This window comes from Coregonus lavaretus (genome assembly GCF_964263955.1).
Source record: "Coregonus lavaretus genome assembly, chromosome: 40".
In the NCBI taxonomy this organism is placed as follows: Eukaryota; Metazoa; Chordata; class Actinopteri; order Salmoniformes; family Salmonidae; genus Coregonus; species Coregonus lavaretus.
The window spans coordinates 13,775,570-13,800,425 of record NC_140027.1 but is presented as its reverse complement, the minus strand read 5'-3'; the positions used below and the strand labels follow the sequence as shown (position 1 = coordinate 13,800,425).

At 46.0% G+C, this 24,856-nt stretch overlaps 1 protein-coding gene across 1 annotated transcript in view; it reads left to right on the top strand.

The window, feature by feature from the left end:
* The first annotated feature begins 12,854 nt into the window (after positions 1-12,854).
* Positions 12,855-24,856, top strand: part of LOC311113742 (putative C-mannosyltransferase DPY19L4) — a 33,953-nt gene continuing 21,951 nt past the window's right edge. The window contains 16 exon segments of the mRNA XM_084157043.1: positions 12,855-12,971; positions 12,974-12,979; positions 13,258-13,357; positions 13,467-13,622; positions 13,845-13,969; positions 15,412-15,502; positions 15,903-16,024; positions 16,219-16,364; positions 16,888-17,011; positions 21,422-21,556; positions 21,756-21,887; positions 22,011-22,112; positions 22,309-22,382; positions 22,605-22,763; positions 22,889-23,008; positions 23,118-23,238. Coding sequence (XP_084013169.1) covers positions 12,951-12,971; positions 12,974-12,979; positions 13,258-13,357; positions 13,467-13,622; positions 13,845-13,969; positions 15,412-15,502; positions 15,903-16,024; positions 16,219-16,364; positions 16,888-17,011; positions 21,422-21,556; positions 21,756-21,887; positions 22,011-22,112; positions 22,309-22,382; positions 22,605-22,763; positions 22,889-23,008; positions 23,118-23,238 — 1,734 coding nt within the window. The 5' untranslated portion in view covers positions 12,855-12,950.

Below are 24,856 nucleotides of genomic sequence, written 5' to 3'. Positions count from 1 at the left end.
CTCGAATACCTGAAAAACAATAATAACTTTTGCAAAATAATTCCTAGGATTAAATTGATAATTATTTTAGGAGCGCTCGAGTTTGTTAATATATTGTTCCAAAAGGGCGATTCTGATACCTTTTGGGAAAATATATAATAACTCGAATAACTGAAAAACAATAATACCTTTTGCAAAATAATTCCTAATAATAAATTATTGAAAATTCTTTGTGTACGAGGGTGGGGCACCTGAGATAAGTCGGTGTTGGCACCAAGAATACATTGCTGGCCTCGGCCAGTGACGGGCTAAGTACACTAAGATAGTCGGACCTTACCCGAAATTCTATATACATATATATATATATACTGAAATAGCCATGGCCGTCACTACTATCCCTGATAGGTTGTTTCCACATTTAAAAGGTCCTATTTTAGATAGGTTGTGTGGTAGGTGTGTTTTGACGTATGAGTGGATAAGATTTGACCCATCATTAGGTGGGGGAGAATCACCGAAATTGACCAGAGGTACTAAATTCTCGGAGATGCCAGCTATCTCTGTAATTTCACATTTAAAACGATCCATTTAAATGGTTGTGTGAAAGGTGCAGTTAACCTGAGACAAAAATCTCTAAGGGATCCAGTTGCTTCTGTGACTTCACATAATGAAGTGCCTAAATAAGGCTGTGTGAAGGGTGGCAGTCGAACTGAGAATGTGTTCTAGGACGCTTTGATAGCCTGAATACATTAAGCATTGTAATTCCAATTGGCTTTTTGGGTTGTGTGTTTTTATGTATTATAACGCGTTAATGGGTGATGGGAAGTTATAGTGAAACTTATGAAACTGAATACCAATCTGTAGAATTGAGGGAATTGACGGAATTTTCTGCAGCACTCTCTTCTCAGGTGCAGAAGGCCCAAGAGGGGGAGCTGTCGGGAAACACGCCACCACTGAAGGTAAAAGTGGGAGACTGGGTGAGGGTGAAAGTCCACAAAAGAAAGTGGCTGGAACCCAGGTGGACTGGACCGTACGAAGTGAAGGAGGTTACTTCACACTCAGTCCAGGTCAGAGGTAAATCAGGAGCACCCTGGCACCATCTAACACATTGCACTCCAGCCCCCACTCCTTCCAGACTATTGTCTGAAGTAAGAGCTGATTTGAGCAGCGAGAACCAATCCTGACAACACAATGAAGAAACCCTTATGGGAACAACAATCTCACCCAGGGTGAAGAAGAACTTTTTCCCCCTGGGAGAGATTGGGAGTGTCTGAATGTTCGTATGTATGTTTTCTGATAGGAATTGGACTCCTGCTGGGCACTCCTTATGAGGGGTTGTTGTGTGAAGCTATTTTGAATTACTTTAAATGTACTTGTAATATAGAAGAGGTGGCTAAGGGATTTTTAACAGTACCAACCATGGGGGGGGGGGGGGGCAAATCCTCACAAGAGGTCCCAGAATTTACTGGGGACGAGAAATGCTTGATGTAATTAAAATGGAATCCAGGGATAGAAGAAATCTCCATTATATAACCAGGTGGAGGGAGAGGTATGGTTTTGAGGGACGTCTGGACGCAGATAAACTCGAATCCATGCTTAAACAGATACATAAGGTGTGTAAAGGAGAAATAAGCAGTGAGAGAGAGAGAGAGAGTAAGAGGGGGCCAGTACCCACTGATAGCCTTACCTAATCTATTGGCGGGGAATGAAAGGGGCCCCAGCAACCTTAGATGTATACAGTAATAATAATAATATGCCATTTAGCAGACAGGCCATGAACACAGAGGACGTGGCTGTCACGGTTTCGGCCGAGGCTGCTCCTCTTCCTTGTTCGGGCAGGCTTCGGCGGTCGTCGTCTCCGGAGTACTAGCTTTCACCGTTCTATGTTTCATGTTCATTTGGTTTTGTCTGTTCATAACACCTGTCCCTTATTTGTGTCTTAATTGTTTCCCTATTTAGTTTCGTGTGTTTGGGTCAGGTGTTATGCGTGATTGTTTATTGTCAGCCTGCCTCTGAGAAGTTTATTGTATCTCTCGTTGTTGTTACCCGAGAGCTCGCACTACGTGCGCTTTTCTTGTTTAGACGCACTGTGTTTTTGTGCGTAATTGTTTGCGCCACCCGGTTGGGTTGGCGACTCATTGTTCACGTGTTTTTTGAACATTACTAAAGACGGTTGAAGTCATCCTGTTCCTGCGCTTGATTCCTTCCACGCATCTTACACACCACTCTGACAGAATCACGCATCATCATGGAATCAGCAGGAGAGACCACACCGACAGCCGAGATGGCTGAACGTCTTCGTGGTCAGGAGGACCGCATCAATCAGGTCTGTCACGCCCTGGAGGGGGTGATGAATACCCTGCACCGATGGGAGACCAGCGGGGTTCCCACACCTCCACGAACCGACCCAGCTCCATCGGTCAGCCCTCCTGTCTCATCTCCGGAACCAAGTGGGATTCGGCTCTCGCTCCCGAGGGCGTACGACGGCTCCACTGCCGGGTGTCAAGGGTTCCTGCTGCAGGTGGAGCTCTACCTCGCCACCGTACACCCGGCGCCCTCGGGACACGAGAGCGTCTCAGCCCTCATCTCCTGTCTCACCGGCAAGGCGTTGGAGTGGGCCAACGCCGAGTGGAGGAGAATGGACGCCGCTACCACGAACTATGCGGAGTTCTCCCGCCGCTTCCGTGCTGTGTTCGACCATCCACCAGAGGGGAAGGCGGCGGGGGAGCGGCTATTCTACCTCCGACAGGGGATGAGGAGCGCCCAGGACTTTGCCTTGGAGTTTCGGACAATAGCGGCTGATGCAGGGTGGAATGAGCGGGCCCATATCGACCATTTCCGCTGCAGCCTCCGGGAGGACGTCCAGCGAGAGTTGGCGTGCAGGGACACTTCGTTGACTTTCGACCAGCTTGTCGACATGGCCATCCGGCTGGATACCCTGCTCGCCACCCGTGGGCGTCCCGGGAGGGGGGGTTCGCCCATTCCACTCTCCAGCACCTCCGAGCCGAGCCCTATGGAGCTCGGAGGTGCTGGCGCTAGGGAACGGAGGAGGAGGAGCCCGAGGGGACCCGGCCCTTGCACCAACTGTGGTCGTGGAGGGCACACCGCGGCTAGGTGTTGGGGCGGGTTCTCCAGTGAGGGAGAAGGCAGGTCACGCATTGGGGGGTCCACCCAGGTGAGTAGGCGCCCTGCTTACCCAGAGCTTTCTGTCATGCACCTAACCTTGCCTGTTTGTTTCCCACAGGTTGCACCTCGTTCCCAGCATAAGGCGCTGGTAGATTCAGGCGCAGCTGGGAATTTTCTAGATCGCCAGTTTTGTTTAGAGTTAGGGATCCCTCTCCTTCCAGTGGATAAGCCTTTCCCCGTCCATGCCCTAGATAGCCGTCCGTTAGGGTCTGGGTTGATTAGGGAAGTCACAGCACCCCTTCAGATGATGGCGCAGGAGGGTCATGAGGAGAGAATTCAGCTCTATCTGATTGACTCTCCTGCGTATCCGGTAGTGCTGGGTCTTCCCTGGTTGATGACTCATGACCCTATTATTAGGTGGCGAGAGAAAGCTCTTAAAGGGTGGTCTGCTCAATGTGAGGGGCGGTGTCTGGGTGTTTCCATAGGGGTGACCTCGGTGGAGAGTCCGAATCTAAAGCCAGCACTGCAGATTCCCCCCGAGTATGAGGATTTGGCACTGGCGTTCAGTAAGACTAGGGCGGCGCAGCTGCCGCCTCATAGACGGGGGGATTGTGCGATAGATCTCCAGTCAGGAGCAGCTCTCCCGCGGAGCCATGTGTATCCCTTGTCTCAAGAGGAGAGAAAGGCTATGGAGACGTACATCTCTGAGTCTCTTAGACAGGGATACATACGGACCTCCGTTTCACCCGCTTCCTCAAGTTTCTTTTTTGTGAAGAAAAAGGATGGAGGTCTGCGCCCGTGTATTGATTACCGCGGTCTCAATCAGATCACAGTGAAGTACAGCTATCCACTTCCTCTGATTGCGACTATGACGGAGTCACTGCACGGTGCGCAGTTCTTTACAAAATTGGATCTTAGGAGCGCATATAACTTGGTGCGCATTCGAGAGGGCGATGAATGGAAGACAGCGTTTAGCACGACTTCCGGACACTACGAGTATCTAGTCATGCCATATGGGTTGATGAATGCTCCCTCAGTCTTCCAATCCTTCGTCGATGAGATTTTCCGGGACATGCAGGGACAGGGAGTAGTTGTGTACATCGACGACATTCTGGTGTATAGCCCTACCCGTGCTGAGCATGTAGCCCTGGTGCGCCGAGTATTGAGGAGGCTGTTGGAGCATGACCTATATGTCAAGGCAGAGAAATGTCTGTTTTTCCAGAAGTCGGTCTCCTTTCTGGGTTACCAGTTATCTGCGTCAGGGGTGAAGATGGAGGTAGACCGGGTGTCAGCTGTGCGTAATTGGCAGACCCCAACCACTGTGAAGGAGGTGCAACGGTTCTTGGGTTTTGCGAATTATTACCGGAGGTTTATCCGGGGTTTTGGACAGGTGGCAGCTCCCATAACGTCTCTGTTAAAGGGGGGTCCGGTGCGCTTGCGGTGGTCAGCTGAGGCGGACAGGGCATTTGGGAGACTGAAGGACCTGTTTACCTCGGCGCCGGTGTTGGCGCATCCGGATCCCTCTTTACCGTTCCAAGTAGAGGTGGACGCGTCAGAGGCCGGGATAGGGGCCGTTCTTTCCCAGCGTTCTGGCACTCCACCTAAACTCCGTCCCTGTGCGTTTTACAGTAAGAAGCTCAGTCCGGCGGAGCGGAATTATGACGTAGGAGACAGGGAGCTGTTAGCCGTGGTACAGGCCCTAAAGGTGTGGCGGCATTGGCTCGAGGGGGCTCAACACCCTTTCCTCATTCTAACTGACCATCGTAACCTGGAGTACATCCGGGCAGCTAGGAGACTGAATCCTCGCCAGGCTCGCTGGACTATGTTCCTAGCCCGGTTTGTGTTTAAAATCACATACATCCCTGGGTCCCAGAACGGGAAGGCAGATGCTCTGTCTCGGCGGTATGACGCAGAGGAGAGGTCAGTTGAGTCCACGCCCATACTACCGGAGTCCTGTCTGGTTGCTCCGGTGGTGTGGGAGGTTGATGGTGAGATCGAGCGGGCGTTACGCACCGACCCGAGTCCTCCACAGTGTCCTGTGGGTCGGACGTACGTTCCGCTCGAGGTACGCGATCGCCTCATTTGTTGGGCTCATACGTCCCCCTCCTCTGGCCATCCGGGTATCGGCCGGACAGTGCACTGCCTTAGCACGAAGTACTGGTGGCCAACGTTAGCTAGGGATGTGAGGATTTATGTCTCCTCCTGTTCGGTGTGTGCCCAGTGTAAGGCGCCCAGACATTTGCCCAGGGGTAAGTTACAACCCCTGCCTATTCCACAACGACCCTGGTCCCACCTCTCGGTGGATTTTGTTACCGACCTTCCCCCCTCACAGGGGAATACTACCATCCTGGTCGTTGTGGATCGGTTCTCTAAGGCCTGTCGTCTCCTTCCCATGCCGGGTCTACCCACTGCCCTACAGACCGCAGAGGCTCTGTTCACCCATGTCTTCCGGCACTACGGGGTACCCGAGGATATAGTGTCTGACCGAGGCCCCCAGTTCACCTCTAGAGTGTGGAGAGCATTTATGGAACGGTTGGGGGTTTCGGTAAGCCTTACCTCGGGTTACCACCCGGAGAGTAATGGGCAGGTTGAACGTGTCAACCAGGACGTGGGTAGGTTTCTGAGGTCATACTGTCAGGGCCGGCCGGAGGAGTGGGCGAGATATGTGCCCTGGGCCGAGATGGCACAGAACTCTCTTCGCCACTCCTCCACCCAACTAACCCCTTTTCAGTGTGTATTAGGGTACCAGCCGGTTCTGGCACCATGGCATGAGAGCCAGATCGAGGCCCCCGCTGTGGATGAGTGGGTGCGGCGCTCGGAGGAGACGTGGGACGCTGCACACGTCCATCTGCAGCGTGCCATACGTCGACAGAAGACGAGCGCCGACCTACACCGCAGTGAGGGGCCAGTGTACGCACCTGGAGATCGAGTCTGGCTCTCAACCAGAAACCTGCCCCTCCGCCTGCCCTGCCGGAAGCTGGGTCGGCGGTTTGTGGGGCCATTTAAAGTCCTGAGGAGATTGAACGAGGTGAGTTATAGGTTAGAACTACCTGTTGATTACAAAAATATTAACCCCTCGTTCCATGTGTCTCTCCTCAGGCCGGTGGTAGCTGGTCCACTCCAGGACTTTGAGATTGAGGAGACTCCTCCGCCCCCGTTGGACATCGAGGGGGCTCCGGCGTACACCGTGAGGTCCATCCTGGATTCTAGACGCCGGATGGGGGGTCTTCAATATCTCGTGGAGTGGGAGGGGTACGGTCCGGAGGAGCGGTGCTGGGTGCCAAGGAGGGACGTATTAGACCAGTCCCTACTGACCGATTTCCATCGGGGTCATCCTGCGCGCCCTGCTCCGCGTCGTCCGGGTCGTCCCCGAGCTCCGGGTCGGCGCACGGCTGGGGCCGCGCGTCAAGGGGGGGGTACTGTCACGGTTTCGGCCGAGGCTGCTCCTCTTCCTTGTTCGGGCAGGCTTCGGCGGTCGTCGTCTCCGGAGTACTAGCTGTCACCGTTCTATGTTTCATGTTCATTTGGTTTTGTCTGTTCATAACACCTGTCCCTTATTTGTGTCTTAATTGTTTCCCTATTTAGTTTCGTGTGTTTGGGTCAGGTGTTATGCGTGATTGTTTATTGTCAGCCTGCCTCTGAGAAGTTTATTGTATCTCTCGTTGTTGTTACCCGAGAGCTCGCACTACGTGCGCTTTTCTTGTTTAGACGCACTGTGTTTTTGTGCGTAATTGTTTGCGCCACCCGGTTGGGTTGGCGACTCATTGTTCACGTGTTTTTTGAACATTACTAAAGACGGTTGAAGTCATCCTGTTCCTGCGCTTGATTCCTTCCACGCATCTTACACACCACTCTGACAGTGGCCAGAGCGGTAGAAAGAATGACCCACCCCATGACAGGAATAGTAAGGTTTGGGCTGCCGTTAGAGGGCAGTGGGTTTCAGGGGATGCCCATAGGACACTTTTGCCATGGGCCGATTACGGAGAGTATGTTGGGAAAATAACTGAATTGTGTAATAGTCTCAGAGAGACATGCAATCCATCAGACAGGAGAGAAGAGAGAGAAGTCCATCCCCCAGCTTTGAGCGTGAGAAAGAGGAAGATAAGGCGTGACTAGTCCTTGAGGGAGAAATAGTAGATTCTAGTGGGGGGAAGACTAAGGAACCCTTTGATCCAAATTGTGAGGTGTTTGAATTGGCTACTATTGACTTAGCACTTCAACAGGAACAGAGAAACCTAATTTGACATTGACAGTAATGGGTATGAAAATTAATTGGATGATGGGGTTTTGTGTTGAATTAGAGACAGTGAGACTATTAGTCAATACCTAGGAGAGAAGAGAGGTTACGGTAGCAAAGACAGACAAGAAGGAAATAGTAATAGTGGAGACAGGAGTGAGTGGAAGTGTTACAATTGTGACAAAACGGGACATTTTGCTAGAGAATGTGAGGAACCGTGTAGTTACTGCAAGGAAAGGGCACCAGTTAAGAAACTGTAGGCAGAAGGGGAAGAGAGAAATCAGGAGTCCTCATGACCTGGCTGTTTGGTTGTTGTTTTTTAATTGGGGTTTTCAAATAGAAAACAACACACCTAGTATGATGTTTATAAAGCCTTGTTGTTTCAATTTTGGAGGGTTTTCAGCAGGTCAAGGGTGATAGGTCTTAGAGAAGCACACAGTGAATTTTATGGAGTTTTTTAGGTTTTGGCTGAGTTTGGGGTATATATGATTTCTTATGAGAATGAATGTCATGAGGACTTAATGAACACTTGGGATAACTAACATTTATGAAATATGTATAATAATGGTAATGTTTAGTATACTATGGGATTAAACAGTTCGTTAAATGATTTCAATGCCCTCTGAACTCTGTTTTAACATTCTGGTGTTATTTTAATCATCCACACTAGTAAATTCTAAAGGCATGAGAGGAGGACTTTAAGATAGTTTATTTTACTAAGTTGAGGGTAATTTATAGTACTGTGAAAATTGTGAAGAAGATTATAATTTGGTAATAATATATTTGATTTGAACCATAAAATAACAGAAGAGAGAGTGGAGGAATGGCAATTGGATAATGAAATACCAATATTAACTAAAGTGATTGTTTAGGTAGGTGGTAATATTGACACATGGCCAAATCATGTGTCAAAAAGGGGGATGGTTGGATTAAATATTAAATATATACGAAGGAGAGGACAAAATACTTAAAAGATAGTTTATTAACCACACCTGTATGTCAGAGGTTTTGTGCCCCACAGGTGAACTAAAGGAGAAGGTGACCCACTCTATCTAACCAGGAGACTGAATCAGGCCTGGCGGGAAGGGCCCTACCAAGTACTGCCTTTGCCAGCAGAATAGCTGAGAGATCCATCTGGGTCCATGTCACACACTGTAAAAAGGCAAAACCAGCTACACCTGACGAACAAACACAGAGTTAGGAGAAAGATCCGATTACCACTAGGGCTCGGGGGTTGGCTCCTTAACGAAGATTCCCTTACCCTGTCTGATCATCCCTGTGTGAGTTCGATAGAAGGTAAAGCAATGGGTTGGCCTCTGGCATCTGACATGTTCTCAGGGCAAGGGTGGGGATTCACAGGTCTCCCGACGGTAGGTAGCTGTCTGATTGTGGGGGCCATATTCCTAGCACACACGGACCCTCCTGTTTCAGCCAGAAGTGGTAGTTAACCTAACACAAGTTGAAAAGGCATAGGAGACAGCTAGACGTAGGGAAAGGGGAAATTCTAGAGTAAACCTCTCTGAGGGAGGTAGTGAGACCGGGGCTGTGGTAAAGATAGTGCAAAACTATAGACCTGGAGGAAGTAGTACAGGTGGAAACGGGGTATAGAAATCTTAACCTGTGGTTGGAATGGATTCAGTATACGGCAAAAACTATGTCTAAAGAGGACTGTTTTGCCTGTGGGACAGCCAAACCAGGGTTAACAACTACTCCGTTCCCCTTGACAGGCTTTAACTCTCTGTCAGGTTTTTCCTCCATGCAAGCCACCTGGGAATGTGGTGAAAGAGTCTTATGGTAACTTGCACTATCTGTTTCCCCCGATAACAAAGTCATCCCGACCTGGGTTGCCTCCGTTTGAAGTCACAGGGGATTCTAAATTGTTTTTCTAGGACTAGTAAGGATAGGATACAGGGTAGGGCCTTTTAGCTCCTGCTCCCACACAGAGAATGTTACACCTAAAGAGACCATGACTAATCTCTCCTCTTTGTTGCAGCCAGAGGATTTTAGGAGCAAAAAACCAGACCCGTGCTGACATCTGATGGATGTGTGGTGATAACTGATTGTGAACTCACCTACATACGCAAACAATCAAACGTGTCAGAGACTGGTGAGTTGTCACATAGAAAGTAGGACCTCCTCCCGGGATCCTTTGATGAAAGGATATATATTGATGGGATCCACAATCAGATCGCAGCTGGGTTTGAATCAAGTATTTTCTGGTGGTCAACAATTAATAAAAATGTAGATTGGATAAATTATATTTAATATAACCAGCAAAATATTTATAAACCACACTCGTGATGCAATAAAGGGATTAGCTGAGCAGACAGCGGCAACTAGCTTAATGACATGGCAGAATAGAATAGCTTTAGATATGCTTTTGGCTGAGCGGGACGGGGTTTGTGTTCTGTTTGGATATATGTGCTGTACTTTCATCTCCAACAATATAGCACCGGACGGGCCCGTGACCAAAGCGCTTGAGTGACCATCACCACGCTGGAGATCGAACTGGTTGAGAACTCTGGTATTGATAGCTCCATAGACGGTTGGTTTGATAACATATTTGGTAAATGGAAAACTATTGTTGTGACTATTCTGGGTGAACTTATGGCCTCTATGGGTATACTTGTTCTTTGTGGATGTTGCCTTATTTCCTGGCTGAGTGACTGGTTTGGTGAGTACTCTTCTATGGTGGTTACTGGATTTCTGACCCTAGTAATTGTGTTTTTGCTGTTAATGTGTTGTGCTGCTTGCATCGTCCCCTGTCTCAGGAGGTCAGTGGTAGGAGTGGTGCAGGCGTCAGGTATGATGCTGTTGTTACCGGCCCAGGATGATGCAGGTGACTCTGCTACTGACTCTGAGACCAAGCTGGATGATCCATGTTTTGCCTAGTAAAATACATACACGCATTTATTTTCAGTTCTTGCTCATTTATTACCTTATGTTTTTACTAACCACTGTGATTGTTTATTCTTCCTGATGTGAAGGTAAAGGATTCCTGGGTGGCTGGTAGCCAACTCAGTCCATGTTAGGTGTAGGGGAGGAATAGAGGGTTAAAATTATTATTTTTATTTTTATTAACATTAAATGTTGTGATTTAATTTCCATATCCTGTTATTCTTAAGGGTGATTATACTCTGTTTAGAGTGACACAATAAAATTGTTGGCTTTTATTTTTAATTGGATCTGTATGTGATGAATAGCTTGGAAGGAATGCATTAAGGAGGAGCACTGTACTGATATGGATTGTTTCACATAACAGGCTGATAAGAACACTCTCTCTTTGTTGTCTGTGAAACTGTCCTTGAACATGGGTACATGGAGTACAGTTAGTGTCTTTTGGGTGCTGACTGTTATACCATTAATAAAAACGTCGATAGAATTAACTACATACATTAATGTTCAAAAATTAGGCAATTGGACACAACAAGGTTTTGAGGAGGTGCATGGCCAGTTGGCTGCAACCTCTCTCATGGCTTTCCAAAATCGTATTGCTGTCGACATGCTCCTGGCTGAAAAAGGAGGAGTATGTGCTATGTTTGGTGAACAATGTTGTACCTTTATTCCCAACAATACAGCCTCAGATGGCAGCTTGACTGTCGCCCTGGAAGGGTTACGAACTCTTAATGGCAAAATGAAGAGCCACTCAGGGGTGGATACTTCAATGTGGGACTCTTGGATGGATGCGTTTGGTAAATATAAAACGCTTGTTTCTTCTATACTTGTATCCATCTCTGTTTTTGCTGCAATTCTAGTGCTTTGTGGATGCTGTTGCATTCCATGCATACGGACGCTGACAACCAGGATTATAACCACCGCTATTGATCCAAATCCTGCAGATAACGGTCAGATGTTTCCTTTGCTTGCTATTGACGATGCTGACCAAGGATATCTGGATGATGAATAGCATTTAAGCTTTTTGTCACGTCTCTTGTGAGACATGAAGAGGGGGAATGTAAAACTTTATCTTCTGATAAAGTTTTCCCTATTTTGCCAATTGCAGCATTTAAGCTTTTTGTCACGTCTCTTGTGAGACGTGAAGAGGGGGAATGTAAAACTTTATCTTCTGATAAAGTTTTCCCTATTTTGCCAAATTGCAGCATTTAAGCTTTTTGTCACGTCTCTTGTGAGACGTGAAGAGGGGGAATCAAAACTTTATCTTCTGATAAAGTTTTCCCTATTTTGCCAATTACACTGTTAGCTTGTGTCACGTCTTAAGTTTTCCTTCTTTACTGTTACTTGGTCACGTCTCTGGGGAGACGTGAAGAGAGGGATTTGTCGTAGTAAATATATAATGTTATAGCTTGGTCTGACTAAAATCTTGTGCATGACCCATTTTGTGTTGGGCCTTTGTATTCAATACAATGGACAAAAAGAGTCCTATCTTGTCAGCCTTGTCAGCAGGTGGCTATGGACAACACCCACGCCATAGGTCTCTCAGTTCTTCCAACTCACGAGTTCTTGCTCTGAGGACACACACACACACACACACACACACATCATCACTGATAAACACACACACACACACACACACACACACACACACACACACACACACACACACACACACACACACACACACACACACACCACTGATAAACACACACACACACACACACACACACACACACACACACACACACACACACCACTGTTAAACACACACAAACACACACACACACAAAAACCCCCTTCTCTTAGGCTGAACATCTGAAGACAGAGAACCCGACTCAGAGCCAATGCAACAGTGACACTGGCCTGGAGGTGACCTCGCCCAACTCATCAGGACCAATCAGAAGATCAGAACTACTAGATTCAACCTACTTCATTTTATTGTATAAAATGTCAGCACACAATGTTTCGGGGCTCTCTCAGATATCTCCCTACGAGATTGACGAACGGGTCCGTGCACGCGATTCCAGATATCTTTACCTCTGAATAAACTGCCTTTCTTATACCATATCCACCCTGTCCAAAGTCTCTACTTGGTCTCAGTTCTCCAGTAAACTTGTTTTATCAACACGCCCCTGCCCAGTCAAGTGAAATCCATAGATTAGGATATAATGCATTTATTTCAATTGACTAATTTCCTTATATGAACTGCAACTCAGTAAAATCTTTGAAATTGTTGCAATAGTTGGCATGGTGAAAAATGCCCTAAAATAAGGCCTGCTAACACCCGTGGGACAATTTACATTTGCAGCAGCACTACGACACAATGGTAGGGATTATCTGAGCAGGGCTGGGTCACTGATAAATCAATATGATTTGGCGTGTTTTTAGGGAGTTCCATCTTTGTTTTGGTTATTTTCCTAGTTTAGACCTGCTAGGGTGATGACTTCTTCCTCGGGAGTTGTAACAAAGCATTTAGCTAGTTGCCACACTGCCATCTAGTGTGTAGGAGAAGGGTTGACGACACTGGGACATTGTCTGCGAACTTGGTTCAACGAATGACTAACGTTAGCTTTAGTGCCGTGGCTGTCTCTATCAAGCCAGCTAGCTAGTTACTCCGAGTCCTCAAGAGATGTATTCAACCAACCAGAGAAACTACTGTAGCTAGTTAAGTATTAGTAAGCTAGTAGTAACGTTAGCTAGCTATCTATCTCTGTTAATGTCATGGAATTGCTGTGAAACTCCCTGGTAGGTAATGTATTCGTTAGCTTTGCCAGCTAACTTAGCTACAGTACCAGTTTGTACAGATATGTATTAATTTGTTAGGAATCTGTCTGTGTGCTAATTTTGGTTAGTTAGCTAGCTGATTAGCAAACGTTAGCAAGCTAGTTTGTTAACTAATGTTAACGTTATCTAACAGACCCGAAGTAGCTGCTAGTTAGCGAGAAGCGAGCTAGGTGTGGATTATGTTAGGCCAGGGTGTCTGATCCAGAATGTGAATATGCCTCTTGTGGTTTGTTTAACAGGATATGGCAGATTTGAGATGTCGGAAAACATTGGTAAAGGAGAGTGAGGAGGAACACCAGCAATGTGAATCTGAACCTCACTCAGAAAATAATGTTACAGGTAGCCAACCACACTCAGTAGGTGACAAGATACAACTTTATGATTTGGTGACCGCCAGGAAATAAAAGTATGTGGGTGAAGCTGTAATGTATTCCTTTTCTTTTACCAGTGGACAAGGTTAGTTTGAAGGAGAAGTGTTTGGAGGACACAGATGGAGCTGTCTGTGGGGCTCAGGAGAAAGAGGAGGAAAAGAAGGATGAAGATGAAAAGGAGGCAGACGGTCAGAAGCCCTCTCCTGTCAAAAGAACCCAGAGTGCCTGCAGATGTGAGTGGATCTCTTATTTACTCACTGGAAGGGTATGGATGGAGCCTCTCACTGATTCATCTCTTTCACCAGATTCTTCCTCCCAATGCTATGCGCAAATAGCCTGGGGACGAGGTTACTCACTCACTGACACAATCACACAGTAAAAGATGTGGGTGAGTGTGTGCGACTTTTGTATGACAATAACGTGATGTTCAAACGTACTCTACCCCCACTCCACAGCAGTTATGCTTCAGCGGCTAGTGAAGCTGTTCTTCGGATGCCTGGCAGCAGTAACATGTGGCATGATGTATGCTGTGTATCTCTACACCTACCACGAGAGGAAGTTCTGGTTTTCAAGCAGACAGGTGGGTAGCACTAGCCTGGCATGGGAAGGAGTGGAATGATAGCCTACAGCGGTGGTCACCAACCGGTCCATCATGATTGACTGGTCGATCTCCAAGGCATTCCTAGTTGATCGCCAAACATTTCTGTAAAAAAAAAGAAAAAAAATCCTTGCGTTCCTATTTTTTGTATTCGCTTCGCCCTGTTGGCGGTAGGTCCACTTGATTCAGCAGCCCTAGCGCCAGGAAGGCAAAGTGTTCCCATTTTGAACCATTTCATGTGTCTGAAGGTAGAACTCCGCCTACCCGGCAGGCCAAGAGAGCAAATCAAGTGCACCTATAGTTCTGCCGCTGGTCAATCAGATAAATCAGATCACCGTGTTTGCACAGTTTCCTCGAACCTTAGACTGGAAGAAGAAGCCTCGCCCAGCAAAGTTGATGCTGAGATTTCAAAACTTTTAAAACCATGATTAGAGAGAGACTCAACGAATACAGCAAAGACCTGCTATTTTTGTGTGTGTGAGTTCATGTTTAAGTTGTTATTCGGCACTGTCAACACTTTGTTCAACACCTTTTATAAGCCATAAAATGATTATTCTCCCTACTTCCACACTCTACAACCAGCACTGCAGCTGCAATGACTGAGTATAGCAAAGTGTTCCGATAAGCTTGCGTTATTATTAGTGGCTTGTGTCTTTTTTTATATTGAGGAAAATTTCACTTTCTCTGATTATAGGAGTAACAACATGAATTGGTGCATGAGGCAGAAATAATGCAGTGCGAGTTGAGTTTAGCCATCGGCTGGAAGACTGTGTCCCCTTTTCTCAGCGGGTGGAGGGACGGTGAGTCGGGTGAGAGGCAGCCTCACCGCTGCTCCCTCCCTTCCCTCAGACTGACCATCAGATGCAGGCCATCAGTCCAGTAAAAAAACAAAGAAGCAAATTATTATGCTCACTTAGCTGTGCCTCGCAAGTAATACAACAAATGATCCATTACCAATGTGATCATATACCAATTTTATTTTTTATTTTTGTTATATATATCTGAGAAGAACAACATTGGCAGGGCAATTCAAGCATAGCCAATATGCAGTGATAATGTATTGGGCCTATAGCCTACTGCACAAACCTCATTGCTACAGAACTGTTTTTAATTGGTTAATGTTGCATAAGCTTATGTTTTTTAAGTCATGTTTAATACAAATCTGAGCAGTAGATCTCGGCTTGCATTTTGACTCAAAGTGATCTTGACTCAGTAAAGGCTGGTTACCACTGGCCTACAGACTAGTAACCAGGCTAGGGTAGCGCTGCGTCTTCCGCCATCCATTTGTCTCAGCCTGACAGTTGTTCTCTCTTCCTGTCCTGTCTCGTTCTCTCTTCCTGTCTGATAAACCGTTAGATAAGGGCAAGGTGTTAACAGGAATATGAACAGTGCTTACCCTGCCTTTTGTGTTTATTTTGTATCAGGAGCTGGAACGGGAAATCACCTTCCAGGGTGGCAGTGGACTCTACTATTACTACTACAAACACATGTTGACAGCACCCTCCTTTGAAAGTGGTAATAGCCTAATCTTGCCCCAAACATGCCAGTATCCAATACATATCAGTGGTTTTGATATCCAAACCTAAGACAGCCTGCCTCACCCAGTCACAGTTCTACTGTAACACTATCATGCCATACTGTTAATACATTTACATTTACGTAATTTAACAGACGCTCTTATCCAGAGCGACTTACAGGAGCAATTAGGGTTAAGTGCCTTGCTCAAGGGCACATCGACAGATTTTTCACCTAGTTGGCTCGGGGATTAGAACCAGCGACCTTTCGGTTACTGGCACAACGCTCTTAACCACTAAGCTACCTGCCGCCACCAATACAATACATCTATGGTTTTCAGTGATCATCATCATCCTCTTTATTATTTCTGTGTTATGGATTTTTTGTTTTTCTGCTCTAGGGATATACGAGTTGACGAGAGACAACAGGACTGTGTCTGGTCAGACCATCAATGTAGTGGAGCGCCTGTCTCTGTACCCAGAACTTGTCACGAGTCTGCTCTATAGAGTCACAGGAAGCCAGGTCAGTCCACCACCCAGAGATAATCTCTTTCCCTTGATCAAAAAGATCTGACATGAACCTCTGGTTTTTGGCTGCATGGCAACTTGCGTTAGTTGACGCGCTGCCTACCCACAACCTGCAGTCTTATCACCCATAGAGATGCTGGTGATGTACTCTGTGTGTGTCTGACTGGTATGGTTTCCTCCACCCTGCAGGATGTAATAGAGCCAGTATACTTCTACATCGGGGTGGTGTTTGGCCTCCAGGCGGTCTACGTCACTGCCCTCTTCGTGTCCAGCTGGGTGATGAGTGGCACCTGGGTGGCTGGCATGCTGGCCGTGGCCTGGTATGTCATCAACCGGTGAGTGGGAGATGGACACAGTCGGACACAATGTCTGCGTCCCTATTCCCTTCGGTGTGCACTACTTTTGACCAGGGCCCTATGATGCAGGCTATGTCTGTATCCCCATTCTCCTGCCTTTTCCAGAAGTGTGCACTTGTACCCTCCCTGTCATGGATTTAAAAGCATAGGAGTGTTGTAAACACTGGCTGGAGGGTAGTTTCCACCATTGTTAAATCCATGAGAGCAAGTGTAAGTGTGTTGAATCAGGACACAGCCATTATCACCCGAGCCATGGCCCTTCTCCCCGCTTCCGTCACTCAGACGCGGGCAGTACAAGAGCATCATGGCTAAAACTAACAGACTGACCAATAGCTTCTACCCCCAGACCATCAGGCTGCTGAATAGCCACCACTGGTCAGCTACCTGCTCGCCCTGTCCCCCTCCTGCCCCTGTCCCCCTCCTGCCCTGGTCTTCCTAGGCATTTAGAGATTACAACATACCTTGTTTTAATTCTCTCACTGTTCATTCATTTTCTCCCCAGACCAGACACGACCAAAGTGGACTATGCAATTCCTCTGCGGGACAACTGGGCCTTGCCTTATTTCTCCTGCCAAGTTGCAGCCTTAACAGGATTCCTGAGTAATAACATTAACTCTGCCACAGAGGTGAGCTCCCTTTGCATTTTGCTCCAAATGTAATTACTTTTTAAACACCTAGGTAATTGGAGTACGGGAGAGGAATAGAGTGAAAAAAGAAAGAATGGCGCCGAAGTGGATGGCTGCTGTTTTACGGGCTCCTAACCAATTGTGCTATTTTTTTTATTTTTTTCGCATTGTTTGTAACTTATTTTCTACATAATGTTGATGCTACCGTCTCTTATGACTGAAAAGAGCTTCTGGATATCAGAACAGCGATGACTCACCTCAAACTGGACAAAGATTTGTTTCTTTAATGAGTCTGACGAGAAGGATTTCATGTTGCTCCCAGTAATGAAATACAGGGGGCGGAGATCAGGGTGCCTTGTGATAATTAGTCGGCGAGTGGGTAACCCGCCTCTACCATCCGTTCTATTAGCCAACGTGCAATCACTGGAGAATAAACTGGAGAGCTCCGTTCGAGACAACGGGACATTAAAAACTGTAATATCTTATGTTTCACCGTGTCGTCACGACTCACGACCGTTTGCTGGGTTTTCCGTGCATCGGCAGGACAGAACAGCTACATCCGGTAAGACGAGGGGTGGGGGTGTGTGTCTATTTGTCAATAACAGCTGGTGCGCGATATCCAATATTAAGGTAGTCTCGAGGTATTGCTCGTCTCAGGTAGAGTACCACATAATAAGCTGTAGACCACACTATCTACCATTTTTATACCACACTATGTATATTTTTCGTAACTGTCGATTTACCACCACAAACTGATGCTGGCACTAATACCGCACTCAACGAGCTGTATATGGCCATAAGCAACGAAGAAAATGCTCATCCAGAAGTGGCGCTCCTAGTGCCCGGGGACTTTATTGCAGGCAAACAGAGGAAAAAATTACTCTAGACCACCTTTACTCCACACACAGAGACGGGTACAAAGCCCCTTTAACTTTTCCACATTTTGTTATGTTACAGCCTTATTCTAAAATAGTTTAAATATATATTTTTTCATCAATCTACACACAATACCCCATATTGACAAAGCAAAAACAGGTTTTGTATAAAATAAAATAAAAATGACATTTACAAAAGTATTCAGACCCTTTACTCAGTACTTTGTTGAAGAAACGTTGGCAGCGATTGCAGCCTCGAGTCGTCTTGGGTATGACGCTACAAGCTTGGCACACCTGTATATGGGGAGTTTCTCCCATTCTTCTCTGCAGATCCTCTCAAGCTCTGTCAGGTTGGATGGAGAGCGTCGCTGCACAGCTATTTTCAGGTCTCGAGATGTTCGTCCGGGCTCTGGCTGGGCCACTCAAGGACATTCAGAGACTTGTCCCAAAGCCACTCCTGCATTGTCTTGGCTGTGTGCTTAGGGTCGTTGTCCTTAGGGTCGTTGTTGGAAGGTGAACATTCGACCCAGTCTGAGGTCCAGAGCGCTCTGGAGCAGGATTTCTCTATACTTTGCTCCGTTCATCTTTGTTCGATCCTGACATGATACTGCCACCACCATGCTTCACCGTAGGGATGGTGCCAGGTTTCCTCCAGACGTGACGCTTGGCATTCATGGCAAAGTGTTCAGTCTTGGTTTCATCAGACCAGAGAATCTGAGAGTTTTGGTGCCTTATGGCAAACTCCAAGCTGGCTGTAATTTGCCTTTTACTGAGGAGTGGCTTCCGTCTGGCCACTCTACCATAAAAGCCTGATTTGCGGAGTGCTGCAGAGATTGTTGTCCTTCTAGAAGTTTCTCCCATCTCCACAGAGGAACTCTGGAGCTCTGTCAGATTGACCATTGGGGTCTTGGTCACCTCCCTGACCAAGGCCCTTCTCCCCCAATTGCTCAGTTTGGCCGGGCGGCCAGCTCTAGGAAGAGTCTTGGTGGTTCCACATTTCTTCCATTTAAGAATGATGGAGGCCACTTTGTTCTGGGGGACCTTCAATGCTACAGAAATTTTTGGGGACCCTTCCCCAGATTTGACTCCAAGTTGTAGAAAAAACTTTAGGATGATCAATGGAAACAGGAAGCACCTGAGCTCAATTTCGAGTCTCATAGCAAAGGGTCTGATTACTTATGTAAATAAGGTATTTTGGTTTTTATTTTTAATACATTTGCAAAAATTTATAAAAAACAGTTTTCACTTTGTCATTACGGGGTATTGTGTGTCGATTGATGAGGAAAAAATATATAATTTAATCAATTTTAGAATAATGCTGTAACGTAACAAAATGTGGAAAAAGTAAAGGGGTCTGAATACTTTCCAAATGCACTGAATATATCCCAACCAGAAGCCGTGTATTATTGGCAACATCCGCACCGAGCTAAAGGCTAGAGCTGCCGCTTTCAAGGTGCGGGACACTAATAAGAAATGCTGCTATGCCTTCAGACAAACCATCAAACAGGCAATGCGTCAATACAGGACTAAGATTTAATTCTACTACACCGGCTCTGACGCTCGTCGGATGTGGCAGGGCTTGCAAACTATTACAGACTACAAAGGGAAACCTAGCTGCGAGCAGACCAGTGACACGAGCCTACCAGATGGGCTAAATGCCTTTTATGCTCGCTTCGAGGCAAGCAACACTGAAACATGCATGAGAGCACCAGCTGTTCCGGACGACTATGTGATCACGCTCTCCATAGCCGATGTGAGCAAGACCTTTTAAAAGGGTCAACATTCACAAGGGCGCGGGGCCAGACGGATTACCAGGCTGTGTACTCCGAGCCATGCGTGGACCAACTGGCAAGTGTCTTCACTGACATTTTCAACCTCTGCCTGACCGAGTCTGTAATACCTACATGTTTCAAGCAGACCATCATTATCCCTGTGGCCAAGAAAGCGAAGGTAACCTGCCTAAATGAATACCGCCCCGTAGCACTCACGTCGGTAGCCATGAAGTGCTTTGAAAGGCTAGTAATGTCTCACATCAACACCACCATCCCAAACCCTAGACCCACTCCAATTCACATACCGCCCCAACAGATCCACAGATGACGCAATCTCAATCACACTCCACACTGCCCTTTCCCACCTGGACAAAAGGAACACCTATGTGAGAGTGCTGTTCATTGACTACAGCTCAGCGTTCAATACCATAGTGCCCACAAAGTTCATCACTAAGCTAAACAACACATCTGCCACGCTGATCCTCAACACGGGGGCCCCTCGGGTGCGTGCTTAGTCTCCTCCTGTACTCCCTGTTCACCCATGACTGCGTGGCCAAGCACGACTCCTCCAACACCATCATTAAGTTTGCTGACGACACAACGGTGGTAGGCCTGATCACAGACAACGATGAGACAGCCTATAGGGAAAAGGTCAGAGACCTGGCAGTGTGGTGCCAGGACAACAACCTCTCCCTCAACGTGAGCAAGGCAAAGGAGCTGATCGTGGACTACAGGAAAAGGAGGGCCGAACATTCCCCCATTCACATCGACGGGGCTGTAGTGGAGCGGGTCACATCACCAACAAACTATCATGGTCCAAACACACCAAGACAGTCGTGAAGAGGGCACGACAACGCTTTTTCCCCCTCAGGAGACTGAAAAGATTTGGCATGGGTCCTCAGATGCTCAAAGTTCTACGGCTACACCATCGAGAGCATCCTGACCGGTTGCATCACCGCCTGGTATGGCAACTGCTCTGCATACGACCGTAAGGCGCTACAGAGGGTAGTGCGTACCACCCAGTACATCATTGGGTCCAAGCTTCCTGCCGTCCAGGACCTATATACTAGGCGCTGTCAAAGAAAGGCCCAAAAAATTGTCAGACTCCAGTCACCCAAGTTATAGACTGTTCTTTCTGCTACCGTACGTCAAGCGGTACTGGAGCGTCAAGTCTAGGTCCAAAAGGCTCCTTAACAGCTTCTACCCCCAAGCCATAAGACTGCTGAGCAATTAATCAAATGGCCACCCGGACTATTTTCATTGACACCCCCACCACCCCCTTTGTTTTTACACTGCTGCTACTTGCTGTTTATTATCTATGCATTTTCACTTTACCCCTACTCCTGTACATATGACCTCGACTAACCTGTACCCCCGCACATTGACTCTGTACCGGTACCCCCTGTATATAGCCTCATTATTGTTATTTTATTGTGTTACTTTTTATTTTTTACTTTAGTTTATTTAGTCAATATTTTCTTAACTCTATTTTCTTAAAACTGCATTGTTGGTTAAGTAAGCATTTCACGGTAAGGTCTACACCTGTTGTATTCGGCGCATGTGACAAATAGAAATTGATTTCATATGCTTTTTTAGCGCTTTCAATTGAATTGATTTAAAAGCTGTAAACTCATCAGTATGTGTGTGGAAATATGGAATATAGAGATATTCTAAGTGTGTCTTTGAAAGCTCTTCATCATACCCCATGTTGGATTCACCTTATTGGTAATATTGACATGATGGCTCTCCCCTCTGTGTTGTAGATGTTCTGTTACCTCCTGATGAGTGCCACCACCTTCATCTTCATCCTGGTGTGGGAGCACAGTCACTACGTGCTCTTCATCCAGGGCCTGGCCCTGTTCCTGCTTGACTCCTTTGACCTGGTGCCGCCCCGCAAGGTACTGACTTACTGCCATCAAAAGTTATTGTGATATTTTGAAGACCTATTTGCTGACTTGAAATGCTGACTTCCGTCTTCATGGTTGTTGCAGATTAAACATTTGCTTTACGGATATTTTGGTGTGATAAAATGTCTAATTATTCAGTCAATTGGATCTCTTTCTCTCTCTCTCTCTCTCTCTCTGTGTGATTGACAAGATGGCTGACATTCACAAGGTGTACCTGAGCTCTCTGCTCCTGGCCTATGTCCTCCAGTTCCAGAACCCAGCCCTGCTCAGCTCCCCTCTGCTCAGCCTCCTCATCAGCTCTGTGCTCGCGAGGTACTTCCAGGTAGAGATAGCTTCTCACTCACTCTGTGGAACCAAATGGAAGTTAACTTACAGCTCCAAAGCCTAATTTCCACCTTTCACACAAAATGATGACACAAAATGATGAAATATTGAACGTTTTCAGCAAAACATGAAGATGGGCCCCCTAGTGGCCAGACTGATAAAGATCTTTCTGCATTTCTACCTTTGCTTCACCACCGGGATCACTTTCAGCTATGTGGTCAAGGTGAGAGTCCCTGAGTTTAGGTTCAGTTTCATCAATATTGTAACATTGATTAAATATGGGAATGTACCCTCTGTGGATGTGTATCTGGAAGGAAATTGCAATATCTGATTAACAAACACACCACATATTGTATTAGATGGGATTTCATTTGACAAATCAATATTTGAATATAATATGCTTCTAATTTGATTTCCAGCGACTAATGCCAGTCAGTGAGAGTGATTTCATTTTGAAATTTCTTGAAGTGAAATTCGGACTCAACACAACAACGTGAGTTCAACACTTTCAAACTTAGAACTGACCCAAATATTTGGCATTCAGCAATAAGACAAAGATAAGGTCATTCTAGTGTAAGTGGCCTGTAAGTCTTAAACTTCAGTTTACTTCAGTATGCATGTAGTAATATTAAGTGTTCAATCATAATGTTAACTAGCAATGAACAACATTAAATATAAAATATTCACTAAATATTGAATGGTTTCTCTTCCTCAGAGACTTTGTGACCAACCGGCTCCTGTGTCAAGAATGCTTCCAGACGCCCAGTCAGGACTTTTTCCTGCGGCTGACCCAAGCATCAGTCCTGCCTTTCTACTTACTGGTCCTCCTCATCTGTCTCATATCAACACTGCAGACCATCTACAGGAGGCTCAGGTTAGAAACTACACGTAGTAGACGGCAAGAGAAGCTGTTGTTTTGTGTTCTCATAATATGGTAGGTTTGAAATAGGAAGGTTTTTGTATGACTGTTCAGTAATTCCTGTATCTCCATAGTAACAGTGGTGAGCCAATGAAAACAAACCTCCGACTCGAAGATGGACGAATAGGAGAGCAACCAGAGGTCGTCTACCATGTTTTCCACACAATTCTGTTTGGGGCCCTCGCTATGTCCTTTGAGGGGTATGTTCCAAAATGATTCAGGCGTACTTGCTATATAACCTGTCAGATCAGCAAAAAAATGTCTGTCCTTGTTCACGTGTTGTTCAACTATGGATTGATTCTCCCACAGGATGAAGTATTTGTGGACCCCATACGTCTGCATGTTCACAGCGTTTGGTGTGTGTTCTCCAGAGCTCTGGATGACTGTGTTCAGGTGGCTGAGGCTGAAGTCCATCCACCCTGTAGTACTGGTGAGAGAGGCATTTTTTTCCATTCAGTTAGCTCCAAGCGCCACAACTTCTACTCTTTAAGTGGGGACATGCCTCCGGCTCCACACTCATAGCTAACAAATAGATTCCGGAATACCGAACAGTCCCTTTACAAGTCAGAATGTTGAATACATTTTATTTGAACTTACTCTACCGGTTGTCCTCTGAGTTCGTCCTTATGCCATTGGAACTTTGAGACAAAATATCCACAGCAAAGTATTATTAAACCGACTTCAAAACGTGGGTCTCTGCGTGGCTGTCACGGTTTGTTTGTTCATCACCTGAGGCACAACGACGACACAGTGTTTCACCCATTGAGTGATAAGTGCTTAATTCCAGTATCACGTGAGCAGGCAGCCGCATATAAACCCTGGATGACTGACACGGGGAGCTGTATTGAAGCCACCTCAGAACCAGCTTGATACTCAATTGTAAAAAAAGATTTTGGAAGCTAGCTATAGAAATGCATTTATGAATGTCTACATTCATTTTTTTTATATGTTTATTATATTACAGACACTTTAATGCATACTTTTCAATTATATTATTTGAGCTAAACATAAAAATGAAAAAATATATATTAATTTTTTTGGAGAGTATTAATGTTACTGTGCCCACTACAACAACAACATACTTAAATACATGTAATTTTGTCCTTGAAACATTTAATTGAAATACTGTAGAATTTCATTCATTCATATAGAGCCCCACAGTGAATTTGTCATAATACCCATAAAACCTAGCGGTGAAACAGGGAAATGGTTCCAATCGTTTTTCCACCATACATTTTTCTCGTAGGGAATTTTAGAAACACTTTTCATGTAGGCTTACCCTGGCGTGACATTTTGATAACCATGTAAATCTGTCTTGGACAAGGAGACTTTTAGCAATATATTTTTCTCTATTTACTCTGAATCGAAAATGCTAAATACCATCAATGTAGACATGCAAGACTACAAATCCCTGCCAGCTCCTGCAAGGCATCGCTAGCTGACACCTTTGCTAACAGGTATTGTGTCAATTTAAAACTTGCACAAGACAGTTCACAGAATTGTCAATTTTAAAGAAATTTAGCCAGTTTATTCATTACTAAATTAAGCCAACATTAGATAGTTAATCCAGAGATTCTCACCTTTGCCTCGATTCGGCAGTCTCGTCCAGATCATCATGGCATTTGTAGTTCTTTATCATAGCCACATTAGCTGCTAATTAGCATTTCATTTTTGGGGGGGGGATAAATACAGGCGAATATATTTATAAAAGTCACTTTGTCCTAGAGAGATTTACACGGTTATCAAAACGTCACGCCAGGGTAAGCCTACATGAAACACAGCCCTTATTTTAAGTGTTTCTAAAATCCCCTATGGGACAATTGAACGGTGGAAAAACGATTGGAACCATTTCCTTGTTTGACCGCTAGGTTTTATGGGTATTACGACTCATACTGTGGTAGTCTATGGAGGACTGCTTCTACTAGGGAGTGCCAGTATGGCCGACCGGTGGCTTCAAAGCCTCTCAATGGCCAATACATAGCGTCAGCAATCCAGGGTTTATATAGGTCATTGGCCGCATCCCCTATCCAGCCATTAGCCTACTTAGC